The 23,942-nt window shown below is 44.9% G+C and overlaps 2 protein-coding genes across 2 annotated transcripts; both read left to right on the top strand.

Annotated features, from left to right (window-relative positions):
• Positions 1-3,786: 3,786 nt before the first annotated feature.
• LOC147899574 (uncharacterized) lies at positions 3,787-7,273 on the top strand. The gene is made up of 2 exons (XM_087378594.1): positions 3,787-6,400; positions 6,498-7,273. Exons 1-2 carry the CDS (start codon positions 3,799-3,801, stop codon positions 6,863-6,865), a joined length of 2,970 nt encoding a protein of 989 aa, XP_087234720.1. The 5' UTR covers positions 3,787-3,798; the 3' UTR covers positions 6,866-7,273.
• Positions 7,274-23,031: 15,758 nt separating this feature from the next.
• Positions 23,032-23,625, top strand: LOC147899573 (aspartyl protease family protein 2-like). Its single transcript, XM_087377752.1, has one exon. The coding sequence runs from the start codon at positions 23,032-23,034 to the stop codon at positions 23,623-23,625; it is 594 nt and encodes a 197-aa protein (XP_087233878.1).
• The last annotated feature ends 317 nt before the right edge of the window (positions 23,626-23,942 follow it).

The raw sequence follows: 23,942 nt of genomic DNA, 5'->3' as shown, positions 1-23,942 counted from the left end.
CACACAAATTTTTGAGAAAAGAATCGGATTTGAAAAAAAATTCAAATTTACAAAAACTTGATTCTTAGAAGTTCTTGCGTATGCAATAGGTTAGAAATGAACTCACCTTTTGCAACATTTTGAAAACTTTTGAGAATCTTGCAATAGGTTGATGAGAGGAGAGAAGCGTGGAGTGTGAAAGAATGATCTTTGAATGAAAGAGAGAATGAAGAATGTTCTACTTATAGTGAACCTAAAAGAACTAAAAAAACCTTAAAAACCAAAAAAAGATGATGACCTAAAAGCTACCCATTTCCTATAAAACTCTACTTCTCCTCATTCTCTCTCACAACTTTCCTGGAGCTCCTCCACCACCTCTCCACCCAGGTACTCCCTCCCTCCCTCTCCTCCCTTCCCCCTCCTCCCTCCCCTCCTGCTTCCCATCCCCTCTCCTCCCGCCTCCTCTCTCGCCTCCCTTCCCCTCTTCTCTCTCTTCCCCCCTCCCTCCTCCCACTTCCTCTCTCCCCTCCCTTGCCCTCCCCTCCCCCTCCCTTCCCCTCTCCTCCCCCTTCCCCTTCCCTGCCTCTTCTCCCGCTTCCTCTCTCCCCTCCCTTCCCCTCTCCTCCTGCTTCCCCCCTCCCTCCTTCTGCTTCCCCTCCCCCTCCCTTCCCCTCTCCTCCCCCTCCCTTCCCCTCTCCTTCCCCTCCTCCCCCTTTTCCTTCCCCTCGCTTCCCCTCTCCTCCCTTCCTTCCTCCCCTCTCCTCCCACTTCCCCTCCCTGCGCTCACTTCCCCTCTCCTCCTGCTTCCCCCTCTTCTCCCTCTTTTTTAAGGCGAGGTGTGGTGAGAAGGAGGAGAGATAGAAGGGGTCGCAGACGGGAGGTCGCAGGCGGGAGGGAGGGAGGGGAGGGGGCCGACGGGAGGGGCAGGTGGGGAAGGGGGAGGGGAGGTAGGGAGGGGGCGACGGGAGGGCGGGAGGAGAGGAGGGAGGGGGGCTCCTCCTGCCCTCCCGTCGCCCCCTCCCCGCATCCCCTCCCCCTTCCCCGTCGCCCCCTCCCCATCCTCCCTTCCCCGCCTCCCCTCCCCCCTCCCTGCCTCCCCCTCCCGTCGGCCCTCCGTTCCCTTCCCCTCTCCGCTCCCTTCCCCTCTCCTCCCGCTTCCCCCCCTCTTCTCCCTCTTTTTTAAGGCGGGGAGCGGTGAGGAGGACGGGAGGGGAGGGAGGAGGGAGAGGAGAGGGCAGACGAGAGGGAGCAGGCAGGCGGGAGGGTGGGAGGGAGGAGGGAGAGGAGGTAGGCGGGGAGGCGGGAGGGAGGAGGGAGAGGAGGCAGGCAAGGAGGCGAGAGTTAAATTTGAAATATATAAATAACTTAATTAATTAAAATAAAATAAAATAAAATAATTAAAAAAAAGATAAAAAATAAATTAATTTAATTTAATTTTAAAAATTTTTAAAATTAAAAATAAATAAAACTTAAAACAATATTTAATTAGAAATTTTTTTAATATTTTGAGTTTGAAAATCATTGTAATTCTCATTTTTTATTTTTGATTGTTTTTCAGAAAACTATGGCTTCCAGTTTTGGTTCCAAGGTGTCTTTCAAATACCTTGAACATGCTTGGTATTTTATGGAGCGCAAATCAAAGTATTTTTTGGTGATCATTGCAGAGAATGTGTCAAGCATGAAATATTCTTCAGAGGCAGTAAGAAATGGTGGCATGGTCTCAAACATCAACATTAAAGAAAAATAATTTGATAGAAGTTGTGTGCAAAGGGAAGAATGACGAGGTGGTCTATAAGTTATGAGTTATGCACAAGCACTTCTTGAAGCCCTTACTAGATTCAATTAAGGGATCCCAAGAATTACTTAGTGCCTTAGAAGCATTGAAGAAAATGTGGGATGCATTTCCAAGTGGTGGTGTTATACCTTCAGCAGCAGTAAGTACACCATCTATAACATGTAACCCTCAAGTTGTACCGCCAATATCTATGACGATAACTATGGTAACTCCGGCAAGAGTAACTACAATATCTACGGCAGTAACTACAGTATCTCCAAGTATACCTACACCATCGACTGCTGCAACTACAGGAACAAGAAGGAGTGATCGTGGAGCAGATTCAAGTTTTACAGCTATTCCCAGAAAGAGAGCAAAAATAACTCCTACTCCACGTGTAGATCGTTCAATTAACTTTAGAAAAAAATTAGTTAGTTCATAAATAAAGAGGGGTGGTTTTATTAGGGTAAAAATCTTAACTAGGGGGAACACACTAATACATAGGGTTTCTTAGTAGTGCACCCCTTGAGGCTAGATGCCCTACCATTTGAGCTACTATTGCTCCCTAATTTGTGTGAGTTGACTTCAAGGGATTTAAAGGCACTTGGCTTTATAATGGTTGATGCATTTTCCATTTTGAAGTGAAGAGAAGTTCCTTTCAATTTACATGTATATTGAAAACAAAAAAAGATTTAAACCCATGAAGAAAGCATTAAAAATCCAATCTCAAAATCAATAGGCCAAATTTTGGACCACTATGGAGTGACGTGGGACACTCAAGAGTCCAAAACGGTCTCCACTTCTAGAAAAGAGAATCCTTCTAGATGGTAGTGACTGGTGTCTAATAATGAGTGGAAGGGAGAATCCTTCTAGAAAAGAGAGAATCCTTCTAGAAGGTGGTGATGGGTGTCTAATGAGTGACAACTTGAAAAAGTTGGTGATGAGACAGGAGGGATTGTTCAACAACACATTTTTCTCAACAAATCACAAAACTTGGGGTTTCAAAATTTGAAGGTTTTCTTAAGAATTTGCAAATTGCCTAAAATTTTGAAGATTTATTAAAATCAAGAAAATATTTTTAGAAGGTGGAACTTTGCTGTCAAAAATCCAAGGGGGTGGGGTAGGGGGTGGGGTTGACAAGCCAGGAGAGTGATAAGCGTGTTGACTCAAGTTGACACATGCATGGTATGTAGGTAGTACACTATAATAATATAAAATAGGACAAGCAACCAAATGAGCAAAGCATGAGGTAATCTTCTCATGGCCAGCCTCCATTTTGCCATATACCTTCCCGTAATACTATCAGTAATACAAATGCTAAAGTATAACTAAATTGTCATATTATTATAGCTAAAATATAACAAAATCGCCTAGAATGCTGAACTTTTACAAAATTGAGGAAATATTTTTTGCATGTGGAACGGTAGGTTCATTGTATATAATTCGCACTCAACACTAGTGGGATTGACAAGACATGAGAGTGATAAGCTTGTTGACTCAAGTTGATGCATGTGTAGTATATTGAAATAACATAAAATAGGATGAGCAACCAAACGAGCAAAGCGTGAGGTAATCTTCTCATGGCACGGCCTTCGTTGTGCCACATTCCTTCCCGTAATACTAGCAATAATACAAAAGCTAAAGTATAACTAAATTGCCAAGACTTTAGCTACACACCTCTTTCACCTCTTTTCTCTCCTCTTTCTTTAACTCATCCACCTTTCCCCATATTCGGTCACCTTCCTTTCCTTCCAATTTACACCTATCGTCTCCCTTTTAAAAGATATTGGAAATATTTATGGACCTACTTCAAAAGTAGACTTATAATGAAACTCCAAAAGGCACGGCCTTGGTGGGGATGAGGACCTTAGTGGGATCCCCACCTTGAGAGACCTTTTGGAGTCAGGTTGAGAAGACAGGAGAGTGATAAAGCTTGTTGACTCAAGGTGACGCATGCATGGTACGTAAGTATAATGTGACAATGTAACAATATATATAATAGCACGAGCAGCAACGAGTGAGGCAATGTTTGTGCAGCCGCAGCCATGGCCTGCCTACGTTTCGCCACCCTCCTTCCACCAATTCTACAGCTGCTTCTTCTTCTTCCTTCCTACAGCTACCACCTCGTTGTCGCACACCAGCTCTCCCCCGACGCCCTCACCCTCCTCTCCCTCAAAGCCTCCCTCTCTGACCCCTCCAACTTCCTCCATGACTGGTCCCCTTCCTCCCCCCTCCCCCCTTGCTCCTGGACCGCCGTCTCCTGCTCCCCCAACTCGTCTATCAACTCCCTCGACTTCTCCAACTTCGGCCTCCGAGGCCCCATCCCCACCCTCATGTGCCGCATCCCCTCCCTCGTCTCCGTCAATTTCTACTACAATGACTTCGGCGGTTCCTTCCCTGCTGCCCTCCTCAATTGCACTCAGCTCACCACCCTCAACTTGTCTGCCAACTGGATCGTCGGTAGCCTCCCCCAACACATCGACCAAATGCAGTCCCTCCAGATTCTCGACCTCTCCAACAACAATATCTCGGGTCCGATACCCGACAGCTTTGGAAGGCTTCCTCGCCTTGTCAAACTAGCTCTGCACGGGAACTTCCTCAATGGGACGAGTGTGCCTCCCTTCCTCGGCCAACTGGGACAGCTCCAGTACCTCAGCCTTGCGTGGAATCTCCTCAGTCCTGGTCCAATCCCTTGGGAACTCGGCAACTTGACTCGGCTCAATTACCTTTGGCTCACTAGCTGCAAGCTCACAGGCCCTATTCCTCAAAGCCTTTTCAATCTCACCAAGCTTGAAAACTTGGATCTCGCCATCAACAATTTGACAGGGACGATTCCTGAAGGTCTTGCCAACCTTCGGTCTTTAGTCCAGCTTGAGCTCTACCAAAATAACTTGTCAGGCACCATTCCCCGCAAGATAGGACTGCTTATAGCGCTTGCCAGAGTGGATATGTCCGAGAATTCTCTAACCGGACAGCTGCCTTCCAACTTGACGCAACTGAAGAGCCTCGACAGTTTGCATCTGTTTGATAATTTCCTCTCGGGAGACCTGCCGCCTGGATTTGGCAACCTTCCCCTTGTCGAGTTGCAAATTTCCAACAATAGCTTTTCTGGGCAGTTTCCACAGGCCTTTGGAAGCTCGACGTATCTGAAGTTGTTTGATGTCTCCTACAACAATTTCACTGGACTGCTACCTCCTCATCTATGCGACAAGCACGTTCTACAGTATCTAGATACCATTGAGAATAACTTCGAAGGAAGCATTCCTGAGGCTTACGCGTCCTGCTCCACTCTACTCCGCCTCCGTTTGAGTTCAAACCATATATCTGGGACTGTTCCTATAGACCTCTGGGGTTTGCCCGCGCTGAGTATTCTTGACCTTCAGGACAATCAGCTAGAAGGTAGCATCCAATCGACCATTGGCATGGCTTCCAACCTTTCCTCACTCTTAGTGAACAATAACAGCTTTTCTGGTAGCTTGCCTACTGAAGTAGGGAAAGTCCTGAATCTAACCAAATTATTAGTCTCTGACAATAAGCTATCCGGACCTTTACCTTCGTCTATTGGAAATTTAGTTCAACTCCTTGAGCTGTCCTTGCAGAACAATCAAATATCGGAAGAAATACCAAATGATCTCGAGAGCTGTCGGAGTCTTACCACTATGAATCTCTCCAATAACAAGCTGACGGGACCTATCCCTCCCACGCTAGGCTCACTATTGAGTCTCAGCTATCTTGACTTGTCCAATAACGAGCTCAGCGGGACGATTCCTCAGTCCTTAGGAGATCTGAAGCTCTCGGCTTTCAACGTCTCCGATAACAACCTCGAAGGACCTGTCCCCGATAGTCTGATCATTGATCCACTGTTCTCTTCAAGTTTTCTGGGAAATCCGGGACTTTGTGGTGAAGGTTTGCAGGGAATCAAGCCATGCGCGGAGAGGAAAAGGTCACAGTTACTGGATGGTGCTGTGGCGGGAGCTTTCGTCGTTGCGTTTGGAATATTTGTCTTGGGCCTGTTCTGCTTCTATAGACGCTATCGGCGGTATTCTTCCACAGCTGCCTTCGATTCCTCGTGGGTTTCTTTCCATAAACTAGATTTCCACGCCTTGGAAATAGGGCATCGCACTTTGGAAGAGGATAATCTCATTGGATCTGGAGGCTTTGGAAAAGTGTACAAAATGACACTGAGCAATGGGCAGACCGTGGCTATAAAACAGCTTCAAGTCGATATACATGGTGATAACCCCCGGAATGATGGTGGATTCAAAACGGAAGTGGAGACCCTCGGAAAGATACGGCACAAAAACATTGTGAAGCTTCTTTGCTGCTGTTCCGACAATAACTCGAAGCTGCTTGTATACGAGTTCATGGAGAATGGGAGCTTGAAAGATGCTCTGCACGGGAGAAAAGCACGGATGCTTGATCACGAGACGCGCTACAATATCGCTGTCGGTGCTGCCCAGGGTTTGGCTTATCTCCATCACGACTGCAATCCTCCAATAGTCCATCGAGACGTGAAAGCTGCAAATATCCTCCTAGACTCTGAGTGCGAGGCTCATGTGGCTGACTTTGGGGTTGCAAGGATTCTCGAGAACTTGCACAAGCCATTCACAACAGAAATTATGGGGACGGCTGGCTACATTGCTCCAGGTGAGAATTTCTCTTTCCCATTTTCAACACATTGACAATTTTCTTGTCGTTAGAACATAAGATAAGACTGATGGATGAGCTGGTATCTCCTGTGCAGAGCAGTGCCAGTCCATCGGGAGGCCGGTAACTGAGAAAAGTGACGTATACAGTTTCGGCGTCGTCTTGCTGGAGCTCGTAACGGGAAGGCAACCTCTGGATCCGCAAGTAAATGGAGATGATACGACGGAGCTTGTGAAGTGGGTGAGCAAGAGAATGCTTTTGAGTGAAGCGTTCGAAGAGGGGTTTGCTGATGTGTTAGACCCCAGCTTATCAAGGTTTCCTTCATCGAGGCTACAAAACATGAGGCGGCTACTTAGAATTGCGCTTCTGTGCACGCAAAACCTCCCAGAGCAACGCCTAACCATGAGGGAAGTGGTGAACAAGCTCACCGGTCATGGTACGACTAAACAAAGCGGCAAGGATTAAAATTCAAGACGCCCATTCTGTGGCTTCTTTTTCCTGGAGAATTCTGTCCTTGCTTTCCCTTTTACCCATCCACAGCTTTGACGTTTCCATTGTACATTTATTAGTAGAATCGAGGCACCCTTCTCTAATAAACAAAAGCTATGAGAATGTTATCCCGGGATAATAGATACGAACACAACCAAAAAATTACTCCAAATCTAATCCTCTTTCATCGGTTGCAACTAAATCTTCCCGTGGAATCCATCTCTATTAAGCACACACAAGCATCTCTGTTCTCTCTCTTAAGCATCTATGTTTTTCTCTCTTACGCCTGACCCATCTATGATCGGGCTAGAGACCCACTCCGCTAGGTCTCAACATGGGGTATCAAAAGAAATCTTGCTAATTTGAGAATGGTATCCAAAGTTGTGTTGCCATATGCTTTCAAGATGGCTACAAAGGGAAACCTACTTGGAAAGAGACCTTGTCTCATGGTTTATGCTTGTAGATCATCTCTTTTCATAGAACATGGGTGTGGTTAATTTGACGATTGTTACTCTCCATGAAGAAGGGCATGATCCTCCTTTCCATACTTATAGATGCTCCGCTATCTAGTACAACCATATTCTCTCTCTCTCTCTCTCTCTCTCTCTCTCTCTCTCTCTCTCTCTGTCATCTCTCTCTTATCTCCCCCTCTCTTTCTTATCTCTCTCCCTCTCTTTCCTCCTCCCTCGCTCCCTCCCCCTCTATGTGTGTGTGTGTGTGTGTGTGTGTGTCACGGTCTCTCTCTCTCTCTCTCTCTCTCTCTCTCTCTCTCTCGCTCCCTCCCTCCCTCCCTCTCCCCCTCTCTCTCTCTGTCTCTCTCTCTCGCTCTCTCTCTCGCTCCCTCCCTCCCTCCCTCTCCCCCTCTCTCTCTCTGTCTCTCTCTCCCTCCCTCTCTCTCTCTCTCTCTCTCTCTCTCTCTCTCGCTCCCTCCCTCCCTCCCTCTCCCCCTCTCTCTCTCTGTCTCTCTCTCTCTCGCTCTCTCTCTCTCTCTCGCTCCCTCCCTCCCTCCCTCTCCCCCTCTCTCTCTCTCTCTCTCCTCTCTCTGCTCCCTCTCTCTCTCTCTCTCCTCTCTCTGCTCCCTCTCTCTGTCTTAACTTCCCCTCTCTTTCTTATCTCCCTCTCTCTTTCCTCCTCCCTCTCTCTGCTCCCTCTTTGTATGGTGGGGCAATTTCCCAATAATATTAATATGAATAAATAAGTATATATATGTATATATATATATATACATGTATGTATGTATACATGCATGTATGTATGTATATGTATGTATGTATATGTATATATGTATATATGTGTATGTGTGTGTGTGTGTGTCTCTGTGTGTGTATCATGAAAAATATTTATTGTTATTATAATATATCTAAATAATATATTTATTAATATTATTTAATATATAATATAATACATATTAATATATTGTATTGCAACTCCTCGATTGCCATGTGTCGCCTCTCGCCAGCTGCACGCCTCGTGTAGCACGTCGGTATATGTTCAAACGCCATGTGTCGAAAGTCCTCGCATCACGCAGTCGCAGTTCATAGTGATGGTAGTCCTCGTGAGTCGTGGCTTCCTCGCAATCCTCCTGCCATTTATTACACCTCCTCTCTCTCAAACTGGCAGTTTTGTCTATGCCGTAGTCTGGAGCCTGTCTGTTTGTCTGCGCAATAGACTATTGATGCACCACGTGGACTTGATGCCTCTTGCGTCTACGCGATGTCACCCCTCTACACTGACAGCACGTGGCCTATCTGGTCCCACTGCACAGACTAGCTATGTGTCAGCCTCCCCCTGCTTGTTGAGAGTTCACGCTCAACATCATGTGATCATGTGTGCATAGCACCATCACGTGATCATATGTGCATAGCACTAACCTTATAGAGTGCTATAAAGGAAAGGGTTAGATCCCCTAACCCTAACCCTAAAAGGGTTTGTATATATTCTATTTTTTCAACTAATTCTAGTGTACAGTTAGTCATTTGTGGTGTGCTCTCTAGCTGTGCCCTCTCTCCTCATCTCTACTCTTCTCCTCTCCCCTCTTCATATTTTGTCATGGTATCAAAGCTCCCTTGTCTTCCACTGAGACATTGAGATTCTTGAGAGTGTGAGAGATTGTGAGATTGAGAGTTCTCTTGAGTGATTGTGAGATTCTTCCATTCACTTCCGTTGAGAGAAAATTTCTGTTCATTTCGGAAGAAATTCCATCCACTTCCGTTCATTGAGTGTCCATTCCTTTGAAAGATTTCATTTCTTGAGAAAGAGAGTATTCCTTGTTTATGAGAGAGAGAGAGATCTAGATCTTAGTCTTTGAGAGAGAGGTTTTGAGAGATCTGTGAGAAAGAGAAAGAATCTAAGCCTCTCCAACAAAGCTCTTTCAACGACTGGTTCCTTGGCTCTGCCTCCTTCAAGCTCTTTGCAAATACTGCCAACTGCATCTAGAGAGGCTTACCTTTTGCAAATTCATTACAAGCAGTAGTGACCCGGCCTCTTATTTATCTTCGACATGCTGAAGAGGTTCTGCGTATCATCGACTTTTGCAATCATGGCCGCACATAAGCAAAGCTCAATCAATGAGCTGCACCTCCATCGACCAGTCGCTCTCCAACGTAGCAACTGCCTCTCTAAGCTTGTGCGCAGTAGACTACTAGCCTTTCCATTTACAAGCTCTTTGAGCCATAGCGCCAAGAAGCTCTTTGAGTGAGACTGCATCGGAGGTCACGGGTACTACAGCCAGACTGCATTGTGCCTCCTACAAACTACCAGCGATGCAACCTCTCCAACGCCTTCTCCAATGAAGCGCTCGCTTCTTCTCCAATGAGGCGGCTACAGTGAGCACCTTCCTCTCCATTGACAGCTACTCCAAACTACAACGACGTCCAACTAGCCGCTCCTACATCAACGCTCTCCAAAGCTCCATAGTGAGCCTTCCATCGGCCAGCCACCGCTCCAAGCGCTCGACTACCTCAACGAAGGCTCTAAGGCTCTGACGCCTCTCTTACCATAGCCGAGCCTGAGAACCCTCAGGCACCTCCAACAAGCCAACGGACTCCGTCGCCTCCAGCCCACCGATGGCTCCTTAGCACAACAAGCTCCATCAATGGCCCCCTACAAGCCTCCATCCGAACGACTACAGCAGCCCGCAACGAGATCCTCCAACGAAGGGCCTCCTCTTCAATAGAGCTCCAATCGGCCTCTCCAACGGAAACGACGACGGAATCTTCAAGATTCCATCGGCATCTCAATAGATTTCGTGAGCTTCTCCAAGCGACACGTGGCAACCTTATCTTATCTCGCCACATCAGCACCTGGCAGCCCGCTTGCCACATCATCTCCTCTGTCGTTGTGCCACATCATCCAATCGATAGCCATGTCAGCATATCCACGTCACCAGGCCACATCATCAGGCCACATCATCACCGACTACCACATCATCACCGACTGCCACGTCATCATCGACTGCCATGTCATCACTGACTGCCACATCATCACCAATTGCCACGTCACCTGACACATCATCAGTGACACGTCATCAACCATGTCACCTACCATGTCATCAGTGACACATCATCAGCCACGTCACTTGTGCCACATCATCTGTGCCACCTCAGCAGTGCCACCTCAGCAGTCCAGTCAGCACTGACCCTCTGCAGATATAGTCCCTTGCCAGGCACACTGTGCACACACTGCATGTGCACACTCCTGCCACCTCAGCACAGAGCTTCACTGGCACACCTCTTGCTAAGCACAGTGCCACATCATCATTGCATGTGAATCACAGTGACACATCATCATTGAGCACCATTTGCACTCCTTTTGCCCCTCCACCTAGATCAAGTCATATCTCTTGATCCAGGAAGAATTTGAGGGTGCTCCAAAAAGGAAAGTTGCTCGTTTTTTCATGCTCTACGCGCTCGTCACATCACGTGCACATTTTGGCGCAAGTTACACTCACATTTGAGCCTCGCCGGCAAAACCACTTCCTTCACGCACATTTGCCTCTACATCGACGCATCTGACCCAGCACTTAAAAAGAACAAAAGAAAAGGAATTATTTGCTACTCTTTCATCGATCGATGGTTGGTTTAGATCTAGATCAGAGTAGACTAGATCGCCATAGAGGGGACGCTTTGAATTTCCCCAAGTTGCCAGTCTAAGCCATGCCCGAAATTCTTGACTAGTACCTACTCGGAGTCAGTCCATACGCTCACATCCGATTTCACATCATTACATTACCTGAAACCTTACGTTCATCAGTTCAGTGAGCAGACTTCAGAGTTCAGAGGCATTGTAGATTGATTCAGTGGGTAGATATCATTTGATTTCACACACACATGCCACCATTGTAAAGCCTATTTGGCTATCTCACGGCATTGTGCACATCATTTTCAGCCTTGTAAAGCCTCTTGGCTATTCCCGACATCATTGCCACAAGCCTTGTAACACAGATCAGATCTTATATACTGCAGTTCTATCTTCACCGACGGTACAGAGATTTCACTTGGCATCTTCAGTGTATTTGCAGTTGATTCATACAGAGTTTTCCAGGACACTTTTTTGAGTACATTGTTTGCACCATGTCGACTAGCAACCTCAATCTGGAGGCATCTGCTAAAATGTTGAGATATCAAGCTCTACCCCTGATATATCTCCTGGATGACTATCATTTATGTCACCGCCTATGTTAGTTGTACTCGTGGTGTAGTTAGACTACCACGTATGTTTTTGGTTTGGGTTCACATATGAACCACGTATTCTAGGGTTTGACATATAGGGTATTTCCCTCTTCTATTGTATTGTTGTTGTGTGCAAAAGTGAAGAAAGGCTTCACCCTCCAACCTTGTGTCCTCTCTCTTTTGTGTGTTGTGAAGAAAGCTGAACTTGAGTCTCCTATCTCTCTCTCTTATTCTTTACATGGTATCAGAGCCTTGTTCGTGGTAAGGAGCTCAAGAAAGCAAGCCAAGTTTGTGGTGTCCTGGTAAGAGGACCAGTGTTGCTTTCCTATTTTGAGTTTGGGAGCAAATCTCTGCAGGTAGCACAGCCAGAAGTGCAGGAGTGCACTGTTTCAGATTGAGAGGCCCTTCGCGGTGTGGCGAGAGCGCAGTATATGCTGCAAGACATGGCGAAGCCCTTGGTGACTTTATTTTTTTGATTTGAGGCCGTTTCGGGGCCCGTTTTGAAGGCGGAAGCTCTTCGCAGGCACTCAGAAAAAGGCCCTGTTTTTCGCTGTGCGACCACTGCGCGCGGCTAGCCGGTGAAAAGGTGCCACAGAAATTGCATCGTATGCCTGTGTGCAGAGATATTGGGAGTTGCAGATTCATGCCTGTTGCCTGTTGATGCAAAATCGTCACTAGGAAGTGACTGTGTGGTGAAATACCACTTTCGTCAGTGTTGCAGATCTGGCCCTGTGAGGCTTTTTGCAGAAGTTTTGCTATTTGCCCTTGTGAGGCATTTGCTGTGTTTACAGGTTGCTGTTGCAATTCGTGATTTGTAAAATGTCTGAGAATCTGTCTACCATTGTCAGTGAGAAGCTTGACAAGAACAACTTCCAAGCATGGAAGTTCAGGATGACAAACTTCCTTATGGGAAAGGGAGTTTGGGAGTACATCAGTGTGAAACTGCAGAACCAGTTTTGGGTGCTGCTCCCACTCTTGTTGAATTGAAGGCCTTTAAAGAATGGCATGAAAAAGCCAGAAAATGCCTGTATTGGCTGTCTGTTAGCATTTCAAATTCTATGATTGTGCATATACAGGATGTAGAGACGCCTAAGGAGGCATGGGATACATTGGTGAAGCTGTATAGCACAAATACCAAAGCACGAAAGATGCAGCTAAAGCAGGAGTTGCACAATGTGCAAAGGAAAAATCTGAATATAAATGAGTATTCCTTGAAGGTGAAAGGCCTTGCAGATTCTCTTGCTTCCATTGGAGCACCTGTTGATGATGAGGACTTAGTGTCCGTGACCTTGAATGGTCTTGGGAAAGATTATGCACAGTTTCGGACATCCATTGGAGTCCGTGAAACATTTCCTGATTTTCAGGAACTTATTGCTCTCTTGCTGAGTGAAGAGCAAAGGAATGGTGGTTCAGCCACCTCAACTTCTCAAGAGACTGCTTTCTACTCGAATACAGGTAGAGGCAGGGGCAGAGGAAGAGGCCGTTTTGGTGGCCGTGCAGGAAATCAGAACCAACAGCAACAACAGGAAAACCAGTCCTATGGAGGAGGACGTGGTAGTTCTAGAGGCAGGGGGAGCCAAAAAGGCCGTGGTTCATGGCAAAGGAACCAGCAAGTAAATAGCAGCACAGAATGCTATTATTGTGGAAAGCCTGGACACAAGGAGAATACATGCTATAAAAGCAGAATGACATCAAAAGTGGGAAGTTGCAGCAAAGCAACTATGCATCATCAAGTGGGCATGGTGACGACAGAAATGAGCACCTTTTTGTGATGCAGCATATGGTTAACTCCATGTCAGGAGATGCTGTAGCTTGCAATGATGTTTGGTATGTTGATTCAGGTGCCTCTAACCACATGACCAGTCATGGTGAGTGGTTTCATGATGTTAGAAATTTGGATAAGCCAGGTTATGTTGAAACAAGTGATGATACTGCGCACCCAATTACGCAGGTTGGTAAAGTGCCATTGGCTATGCAGGATGGCAAAACGAAGTACTTGGCAGATGTACTTCATGTTCCAAAAATCACTAAGAACCTGGTTTCAGTTGGCCAGATGGTTGAGCAAGGTCTGCAGGTTAGATTTAATCCTGATGGATGCTTTGTTGAGGACTTGAAAAATAAGTGCCGCTTGGTTGCGAAAGGCAACAAAAATGGCAGAATGTTCACCTTGGATGTTGATATGCCTGAGGTGAAAGCTGCTATGTTTGCGCATGGGAGAGGTGTCATTGCAGATATTGAGATATGGCACAAGCGCATTGGGCACATGAATATACAAAGGCTGAAATCTATGCAAACGAAAAACATTGTTGCAGGTTTGCCTAAATTCAGAGTTGAGGGAATGCAAAAGGTATGTGAAGCATGCCAAATGGGTAAGCAGGCCAGACATGCATTTCCCAAAAATGCTAAGGTGAGTAGAAGACCTTTGAAGTGATCCATTCAGATGTTTGGACAACCAAAGCTGCTTCTATTGGTGGATGCCATTATTATGTGACGTTTATTGATGACTACACTAGGAAGGTGTGGATTTATTTTATGAAGCACAAAAGTGAAGTGTTCAGCCATTTCAAGGCTTTTAAGGCCATGGTTGAAAAAGAGAAAGGTGTGCATATTAAAGTGCTAAGATCTGATGGAGGGGGAGAGTACTTTTCAGAAGAATTTGGTGAATATCTGAAAGAACAGGGAATTCAAAGGAAGTACTCATGCAGGTCTACCCCTCAGCAGAACGGGGTTGCGGAAAGGAAGAACAGGCATATTGCAGAAGTAGGACGGGCGATCCTAAATGAGAAAAACATGCCTGATTATTTTTGGGCTGAAGCAGTAGCAACTGCTGTTTATATTATGAACAGAACCCCCACTGCAGCTGTCCATGGCATGACGCCTGAAGAAATGTATACAGGCCAAAAACCAGATCTTTCTCACTTGAAGGTATTTGTTTGCATAGCTTATGTTCATGTTCCTGATGAGAAGAGAACAAAGCTGGATCCAAAGGCAGAAAAATGCATCTTTATTAGATATGCTCTGCACCAGAAAGGGTATCGCTGTTATAACCCTTCCACCCACAAAATGCAAGTGAGCAGAGATGTTGTTTTTGATGAAATGAGCAGCTGGTATGCACCAACTGTTATGGTAGGAGATGCAGATGCAGGAAATGGGAATGCTGCAATAAATGCAGAGCAGCAATCTCAAGCCTTGAGTGGACCCAGAGAGTCCTCTACTAGTGGATCTAATGCATGGACAGGGAGATTGAGATCTAGTGAATCGTCACATGGCAGTCCTGATAGTGTTGTGCAGGTATCACATAAGGGAAAAGAAAAAGTAGACCATGCTCCAGTGTTTGATGTGTCTGCTGGTAGCTCTCATGTTGATGGAGAGTCAAGCGGCTCTGAAATGTGCCTTGATGAGGAACTTGGGATTCCTTCTGTTGTTACACCTGGTGCAAGGAAAAGCAGGCATGATTTAAAGACTCCTGCAACTGATCCAGTTGTATGGAGGTCCACTCGTATTAAGTATCCAGTTGACAGGCTGAGATATGATGGGTATATAGCACATCACTATGCTTATATGGTCAAGGTTCTAGAGGAGCCAGAGCCCACATGTTTTGAGGATGCAGTAGGGCATAAAAATTGGGAAGCAGCTATGGATGAAGAGATGGCTGCCTTGGATGCAAACCACACTTGGGATTTGATGCCTTTGCCTCATGATAAGAAGGCTATTGGCTGCAAGTGGGTTTACAAAGTAAAGCACAATGCTGATGGGTCTGTTAGCAGGTACAAGGCAAGATTGGTTGCCAAAGGTTTTGCGCAGACATATGGAATTGACTATGAGGAAACTTTCAGCCCAGTTGCAAGGATGGCAACCGTGAGAGCAGTAATTGCTATGGCTGCTGCAAAGGGATGGTCTTTGCATCAGATGGATGTGAAAAATGCCTTCTTGCATGGTGATTTGCAGGAAGAGGTTTATATGATGCAGCCAGAAGGTTATGAGGATAATTCACACCCCGATTTTGTATGCAGGTTGCGCAAAGCCTTGTATGGCTTAAAACAGGCGCCGAGGGCATGGTCAGACAAGATAGGGCAATATCTTGTCACTATTGGATTTCAGATTTCCAATTCAGATTTTTCACTTTATGTGAAAAGGACAAACAGAGGGATTGTGCTTGTAGTCATCTATGTTGATGACTTGATTATTACAGGTGATAGTGATGCAGACATTAATGAAGTGAAGCTGCTGTTGAAGCAGAAATTTGAGATGAAGGATTTGGGAGAGCTGTGTTACTTCTTGGGCATTGAGGTTATTAGATCCCCGAGTGGGATATGGCTGTTGCAAAGGCAATACGGTTTGGACATGCTGTCCAAATATGGGATGACAGGCTATAAGCCTATCTCTGCTCCATTGGAGCAGAATGTGAAGCTCAATGCAGAGACAGGTGAGCTTCTTGAAGATATTACTATGTACAGGCGCATAGTAGGTAGCTTGATTTACATGACTATAACCAGACCAGATTTGAGCTATGCTGTGGGGCTGGTGAGTCAGTTTATGCAGGCACCGAGGAAGCCACATTTGGATGCGGCTAGGCGCATACTGCGGTATGTGAAGTCCACATTACATTATGGACTGTTTTATGAAGCTGGGTGTGCATTACAGGTACATGGATACACAGATGCTGACTGGGCTGGTAGTGTCTTAGACAGGAGATCTACTAGTGGTTTTATGTTTTCCCTTGGGAGTGGTGCCATCAGTTGGAGCAGCAAGAAGCAGCCAACAGTTGCCTTATCGAGCACAGAGGCTGAGTACAAGGGTGCAGCAATGGCTGCATGTGAGGTAGCTTGGTTACGGAAGCTACTTGCAGATATGGGATAGTCAATTCATGCAGCAATTGTCATTCATTGTGACAACATTAGCAGCATCATGCTTGCTAATAACCCAGTTTATCATGCTAGAACGAAGCACATTGAGGTGCATTATCACTTTGTGAGAGAGAAGGTTCTAGCTGGTGAGATTGATCTTGTCTATGTCAGCACTGAGGAGCAAGTGGCTGATATTTTTATGAAGGCATTGGGTACCGAGAAGCTTCGCAGATTTAGGAGCTTGCTTGGTGTACGTGAGATGGATTTGAGCTTGAGGGGGAGTGTTGAGATATCAAGCTCTACCCCCGATATATCTCTTGGATGACTATCATTTATGTCACCGCCTATGTTAGTTGTACTCGTGGTGTAGTTAGACTACCACGTATGTTTTTGGTTTGGGTTCACATATGAACCACGTATTCTAGGGTTTGACATATAGGGTATTTCCCTCTTCTATTGTATTGTTGTTGTGTGCAAAAGTGAAGAAAGGCTTCACCCTCCAACCTTGTGTCCTCTCTCTTTTGTGTGTTGTGAAGAAAGCTGAACTTGAGTCTCCTATCTCTCTCTCTTATTCTTTATAGACAACTCCAATTATGGTACATGGAAATACCGAATGGAGACCATTCTTGTGCTTCAGGACAAATGGGAGTATGTCGATGGATCTATACCTAGATCATTGGCCGATCCAGCCACCAGTAGCTCTACTCCATCTGTTGTCACAGCACCAGCAACGGGATCTACATCGGGATCTACATCTACACAAATAGTTTTCGCACCAGTAGCAGATCCTGCCATTGCCCGAGCTCAAGCAGAATGGGATAAGAAAGACAAGTATGCCTATCACCTGATCAAGTAGAATGTGCAAGATGTCATGCTAGGACAGCTCAACACAGTCAAGACATCAAAAGAAGCATGGGATATGTTCGCAGCTCTCTACGAGTCCAAGAACACATCCAGGATTCTCACCCTGAGAAACCAGATCAACCAGAGTTTCCGCAATAGCAATGAAACCGGTCATGCTTATGTACTCTGCATCAAAGCCTACAACAATCAACTTGCACCAGCAGGAGAGACTATGAATCCCACAGAAATGGTTCAAGTAATCCTGAATGGACTAGGAGAAGGATATGAGAATCTAGTCCAGAGTATTGCCATCCAACGGCAAATTCCAACACTGGAAGAACTTCAGTCAGTTCTACTTAGTGAAGAACTCAGGACTCAAGCCATTCAAGCATGTAAAGGTCATTCTAATGATCAAGCATTCACAGCTTCAGACAGAAGCAGAGGCAAAGGCAGAAACAGAGGTAGATCATATCAGAAAAGTGGTCATCATCAACAAAATCAAAGTCAGAATCAGCATCAGCATCAGCATCATCCTCAGCAACATCAAAATCATCAAAGAGGAAATCATTCCAATCGAGGAAGATTTCAAGGACGAGGGAATGCATCCACCAATGTGTCAAACATCCAGTGCAACTACTGTCACAAGTTTGGACACTATGAAAGAGATTGCTGCAAGAAGCAGTATGACCAAGGCGGTCAGTCCAGCAGTAATCGAGGGAATTCTCGAGGAAGAGGAAATCATCATGGTGGACATTCTAGTCACAGTCATTTTGCAAATGAACATGGCAATATGTTTCTTGCAAGTGAGGAATTGCATCAGACTGATACAATGCACCTAGACACTGATTTCAATCCCAAAGAGGATTTCAGCTATCAAGTCGACCAAGTGGAATAGGATCCTTGGTACATCGACAGTGGTGCATCATCTCATATGACAAATCATCAGGAATGGTTCACAGAAATGAAGCCATTAGAAGGTGAAAAGAATGTCATCTACATAGCAGACAATACATCGAATTCGGTTCAAGGGACAGGTGTTATCCCTATGAACAGTTTCACTGGTACAAAAGGATTAGTCAAAGATGTGCTCTATGTTTCGAAGCTCAGCAAGAACCTTTTGTCAGTAGGTCAAATGACGGAACACAACTACAAAGTCATCTTCGACGGTGATGAATGCACTATCAGAGACAAATCCAAAAGAGGTAAGCTAGTAGCAAAAGGTGTCAAGGAAGGACGCTTATACAGGATGCTAGCTACAGTACCAGATAAGCATGCCATGTCAGCTCAAATGCAATAGATGCCACTATCTGCAAAATGGCACAAGAGATATGGTCATGTCAACTTCAAGTACTTGTTAGATCTCAGGAATCAAAATATGGCAATTGGGATTCCGAAGCTACAGTTTCTTGGAAAAGTTTGTGAAGCATGCTACTTCAGCAAACAAAAGCGAACCAACTTTGTCAGAAGTACCTGTCGTGCACGAGGTATTCTTGATTTGATTCATACAGATGTATGGGGTTATGCCCAGACCCGCAGCATCAATGGTTCACTTTATTACTTGACCTTCATTGACGACTACAGCAGATATTGTTGGGTCTACTTTCTGAAAGAGAAATCTGAAGTGTTTTCCAGATTTCAAGAATTCAAAGCCATGGTAGAAAACCAGACAGGTAGAAAGATCAAGGTCATGAGATCAGATAGAGGAGGTGAATACATGTCTTTAGCATTCATGAACTTTTGCAAAAATCATGGCATTCGAAGATAGTTCACATGTGCAAATACTCCTCAACAGAATGCAAGAGCTGAAAGGAAGAATGCGACTTTAGCAGACAGTGCTAGAGTAATGCTTAGTGAAAAGCATCTTCTGAATCAATATTGGGTAGAAGCAATAGCTACAGCTAACTACTTGCTTAATCGGCTTCCTACCGAACCGATACAAGGTATGACTCCTTATGAAGCATTCACTGGACACAAGCCACGCATTGGGCATCTCCGCATATTTGGTTGCATAGCATATGCCCACATACATGATGATCATCGCAGGAAATTGGATGCGAAGTCACGCAAATGCATCATGGTTGGCTACAGTGAAGAAAGCAAAGCATACAAATTGTATGATCCCATCAACTGCAAACTCATTATCTCTAGAGATGTGACCTTTGATGAGGAATCAGAATGGAAAACCTCACCTACACAGGAGATAGAAGCATCGACTTCACAGTCATCTACAGAACAGGTTGATGAAGAAGAGCAAGAATTGCCAGCAACACCCCAAGCAGCGCCACAGCAGCTCAGATGGTCTACTAGGGAAAGCAGACCACCAGCCAGATTGACATATGCTCAGAAAGGAAAAGCAATTCAGGTAGAAACCACGAACTATGCTCTTATGACTACCATCATGGCTACAGAAGAGCCAGTGTACTTCGAAGACGCAGTAGATAAGCCAGAATGGCAAACTGCTATGAATGAAGAAATGGACGCTTTGTATAAAAATAACACTTGGGAATTATGCGACCTTCCACCAGGAAAGAAGGCCATAGCCAACAAATGGGTATACAAAGTGAAGTACAATCTAGATGGCAGTATTTAGAGATACAAAGCCAGATTAGTTGCAAAAGGATTTGCACAACAATATGGTCAAGATTATGATGAGACTTATGCTCCAGTAGCAAAGATGGATTCCATACGGTTCTTGAGATCACTAGCGACACTCAATAAATGGAATGTGTATCAGCTCGATGTCAAGAATGCATTTCTCAATGGTTATCTAGATGAGGAAGTCTACATGCAACAACCAGCGGGTTATGTTGAACCAGGAAAAGAGAACAGGGTTTGCCATCTCAAGAAAAGTCTCTATGGCTTAAAACAAGCACCCAGAAGTTGGTACAGTAGAATTGACAAGTATTTTGCTGATCTGGGATACATGAAGTCCAATGCAGATCATACTCTCTACTACAAAGTTCAAGGGGAAGATATTACTATTGCACTTTTGTACGTAGATGATCTAATTATGACAGGAAGCAAGTATAGCTTCATCAGAAAATTAAAACAAGACTTATCTGCAGAGTTCGACATGAAAGATCTTGGACTTATGCACAGTTTCATATGGCAGATTGCAAGATTGCAGCCATGGAGCAGAGTTTGAAACTTACTAAAGATTCAGAAAAGCCTACAGTCAATGACAGATACTACAGGCAACTCATTGGATCTCTTATATATCTGACAATCACACGGCCAGATATTTGTTATGCAGTAAGCTCACTAGCACACTTTATGGCAAATCCAAAACAGTCTCACTGGAATGCAGCCAAAAGAGTCTTGAGATACATCAGAGGTACAAGACCGTTTGGGATAGAATACAGAGGAAGTCATCCACGGTTGCATGGATACTGTGATGGTGACTATGCCGGAGATCATGAGACCAGGAGATCGACACAGGGATATGCATTTTTTCTTGGTCAAGGTGCTATATCATGGTTGTCAAACAAACAACCAACTGTTTCTTTGTCTTCGACTGAAGCAGAATATAGAGCACTCACTACAGGTGCATGTGAGGCTATATGGCTCAGAAGACTATTGTCAGAAACAGATTACTTTGATGAGTCAAAGCCAACAACAATATACTGTGATAATCAGTCGGCTCAAGCATTGGCCAAAAATCCAGTATATCACTCCAGGACAAAGCACATTGATGTCAGAGAGCACTTCATCAGAGAAAGAGTGTTACTTGGTGACATCACACTGCAGCATTGTGATAGCAAAGAGAATGTTGCAGACATCTTTACCAAACCACTCGGTAAAGAGCTATTCGAGAAACACTGACTAGCTCTTGGTTTGATGCAGAGGAAGGACATTCCCATTAAAGGGGTGTGATGGAATGTAATGCTCAGTCCTTCTTCGATTCCCCAGAATCATCATCTTGAGGGAAGGCCTACTTCATGATGTTGATCTTGAGGGAAGGCGTTGAGAGTTCATGCTCAACATCATGTGATCATGTGTGCATAGCACCATCACGTGATCATATGTGCATAGCACTAACCTTATAGAGTGCTATAAAGGAAAGGGTTAGATCCCCTAACCCTAACCCTAAAAGGGTTTGTATATATTCTATTTTTTCAACTAATTCTAGTGTACAGTTAGTCATTTGTGGTGTGCTCTCTAGCTGTGCCCTCTCTCCTCATCTCCACTCTTCTCCTCTCCCCTCTTCATATTTTGTCACTGCTTGCCTTCGAGCCTCCACAAACCTCGCTCCAAACCTCCACTTGCGGCGGGCCACGATGGATTGGTCACCACATGTCAATCGCTCATGAAGTTTACCCTCCTTAATAATAAAAAATATAAATATATATGTATATATATATATTTGTTTATCTATATATAGATATAAATTTTCGTAGATATACATATTTTTAATATATATATATATGTGTGTGTGTGTGTTTATATAAATAAATATTAATATATAAATATTATTTATGTAATATTGTTTATAATCTCTCTCTCTCTCTACATATCTCTTTCTCTCTCTCTCTCTCTCTCTAAATTTCTCTCTTTTTCTGTGTACTGAACCTTGAGTCCTGATTGGCCTTTACCACCATGTGCTAATTTTTCCACTCGTGCCACGTACCATCATTGAATCACCGCCCTTGGTGCCGCGTGTCATCAGCTCTATCCTATGTGCTCTGTGCACTCTACCCTTTGTGTGTCAGGTTGTGATGCGTGGCACGACGGTGGCTGATTGCACCTCCACATGGCACGATGGTCTTACTGATGCGGCAACAGGGGTCATTGTTCACACCATGTGGCACTACCAGTCCTACATGAGTAGTGCCAATTGGGCACCGTTGTCTGTTTTGTTGTTAACCACTTGCTAGCGGGCCACATGAGTTATCACCATCGTGTCTCTAGGGCTTGCATTGCTAGCTGTCCTATCACGCTCAGGTCTAGCACTGGCAGTTTGTGCTCCTCCTATAGATCTTCACATCACCAATAGTCTTCGCAGAATCTAGATCCTCCAACAGACCTCCACGTGGCAACCTCTACTCTGAACCTTCTTCTCTTTCTGAACCTCTCCTCCGGTAGAACTCTGTCCCTCCGAACCTTCTCCTCTTTCTGAACCTCCTTCCTCCTCTTTCCCAACCTCCAAATCCCCTCCACCTGGCAGGTGTGGCATTTGGCTCCTTAATACATAGTAAGATAAGAAGTAAGAAGATAAGAAGCATCTATGCTACGTTGAAGACTCCAGATACTATACCTGCCGCGAGCACGACGTTTCTCCCCGATATTATAAATTTATGTGAATACGATGCATAGTATTGATGAGATACGGTGAGAGGGAACCCCTTTTAGATCAATTCAGCATTTCCATTCTTCTATGTCCAATGTGACCAAATGCGGCCCTTAATCAAAATCCGATAGACGCTTGCCTCGCCTCTCTTCCCTGCCAGAACTTCTTGGACATGCAATTGCACTCGTGAGGCTGATAAAGGAGATCTCATTTTGTTAGAAACTTCCTTCTCCACTTGTTGCACCGACTTGTGACCTCATCCTCTTCATCGCTACGACGACTGCAAAGTGGTCTCAATCGATCGCTCGGGATTCTTGCTCGGTGATTTGTTTTTTGTGTATATACTCGTAGAATCCTCAACTTCTGATCTTCTCTCCCAATTCTTCTTTACATATTTCTTGTTGCATCCGCCTCAAGCATATGAGGCTCTCTTACATCTCTATCCCTTCTGTACACTACAGGACAGTAGGATGCCTTTCAACTCTGTATCATGCCATGCCAGAGCAAGATCGTGATTTTGTTCTCGATGAATGTGTCTATCATGTCCACTATGGAGACGTTAATTACAAAACTGGAACGATGAGCATTGAAAAGGTGCAATACAGAGGAGGTCGCTCATCTGTGTTCACAGTGGACACTCCTGTTGGGTGCAGTCACTACACACAATTAGAGACGGACCTTGAACTTGGGTCTGCTAGGATCTTCGGCCTTGATAGAGACGCTCTCTCTTTCAGTAGTCTATATCAATCCGTCTTCTCTTATTGCTTCCCCAGCCATCACTTGACTAAAGCCGTTGGCTACCTTACACTTCGAGGAGGTGGTGCCGACACTGCTCTGATCTCATTCACAATGCTCTACAACCCCGTGCGCGTAGAGTTCTTTTTACTACATACCATTGATGGGATAAGCGTAGATGGCTCTATTCACAGCATATCCCCATCGCTATTTGAATTTGTAGCAGATGGCGGTGTCGGAGTTATAGTGGATTCTAGAACCGCAGTGAGTCACCTTGTTAATATTGCATACACAGTGCTAAGAGATGCTTTTTGCAACCGCATGCAACAACAGTGTCGTGCCATTCTCAAATAGAAAAGATTATTTGAAACTTGCTACCAAATACCACGGGGATTGAGTTTTGCTGCTTTGCCTTTCGTGGGGCTTCACTTCGAGGGCAGCGCTAAGTATCATGGTCATTATCACCTCCATGGCGATGATCATCCTCCATATGCTCCATATTAGTAAATGTACTGTACATCACTTTGGAACATGGCATAATAGGTATGACATGCCACCATCTATTATTATCCACCATTGGTTGATAGAAAACCTAATTCAAGCACAAATACAATCATGTTATTTTTCTTGCATCGAAGGTATCAAATATTTAAAAGTGAGTATTTTCATAT

Source organism: Dipteris shenzhenensis, chromosome 8, assembly GCF_047967505.1.
Source record: "Dipteris shenzhenensis isolate YYH24624 ecotype China chromosome 8, Dip_SZ_1.0, whole genome shotgun sequence".
Lineage (NCBI taxonomy): Eukaryota > Viridiplantae > Streptophyta > Polypodiopsida > Gleicheniales > Dipteridaceae > Dipteris > Dipteris shenzhenensis.
The sequence above is the reverse complement of the archived record's forward strand: the minus strand, read 5'-3'. Positions and strand labels throughout refer to the sequence as shown.

What these genes read in the sequence shown, in the direction of transcription:
- LOC147899574 (XM_087378594.1), top strand. Translation starts at nt 3,799, where the DNA reads ATGGCCTGCCTACGTTTCGCCACCCTCCTTCCACCAATTCTACAGCTG. An exon ending in GGCTGGCTACATTGCTCCAG is followed by an intron (nt 6,401 to 6,497) that starts GTGAGAATTTCT and finishes TCTCCTGTGCAG; the next exon opens with AGCAGTGCCAGTCCATCGGG.
- LOC147899573 (XM_087377752.1), top strand. Translation starts at nt 23,032, where the DNA reads ATGCCAGAGCAAGATCGTGATTTTGTTCTCGATGAATGTGTCTATCAT.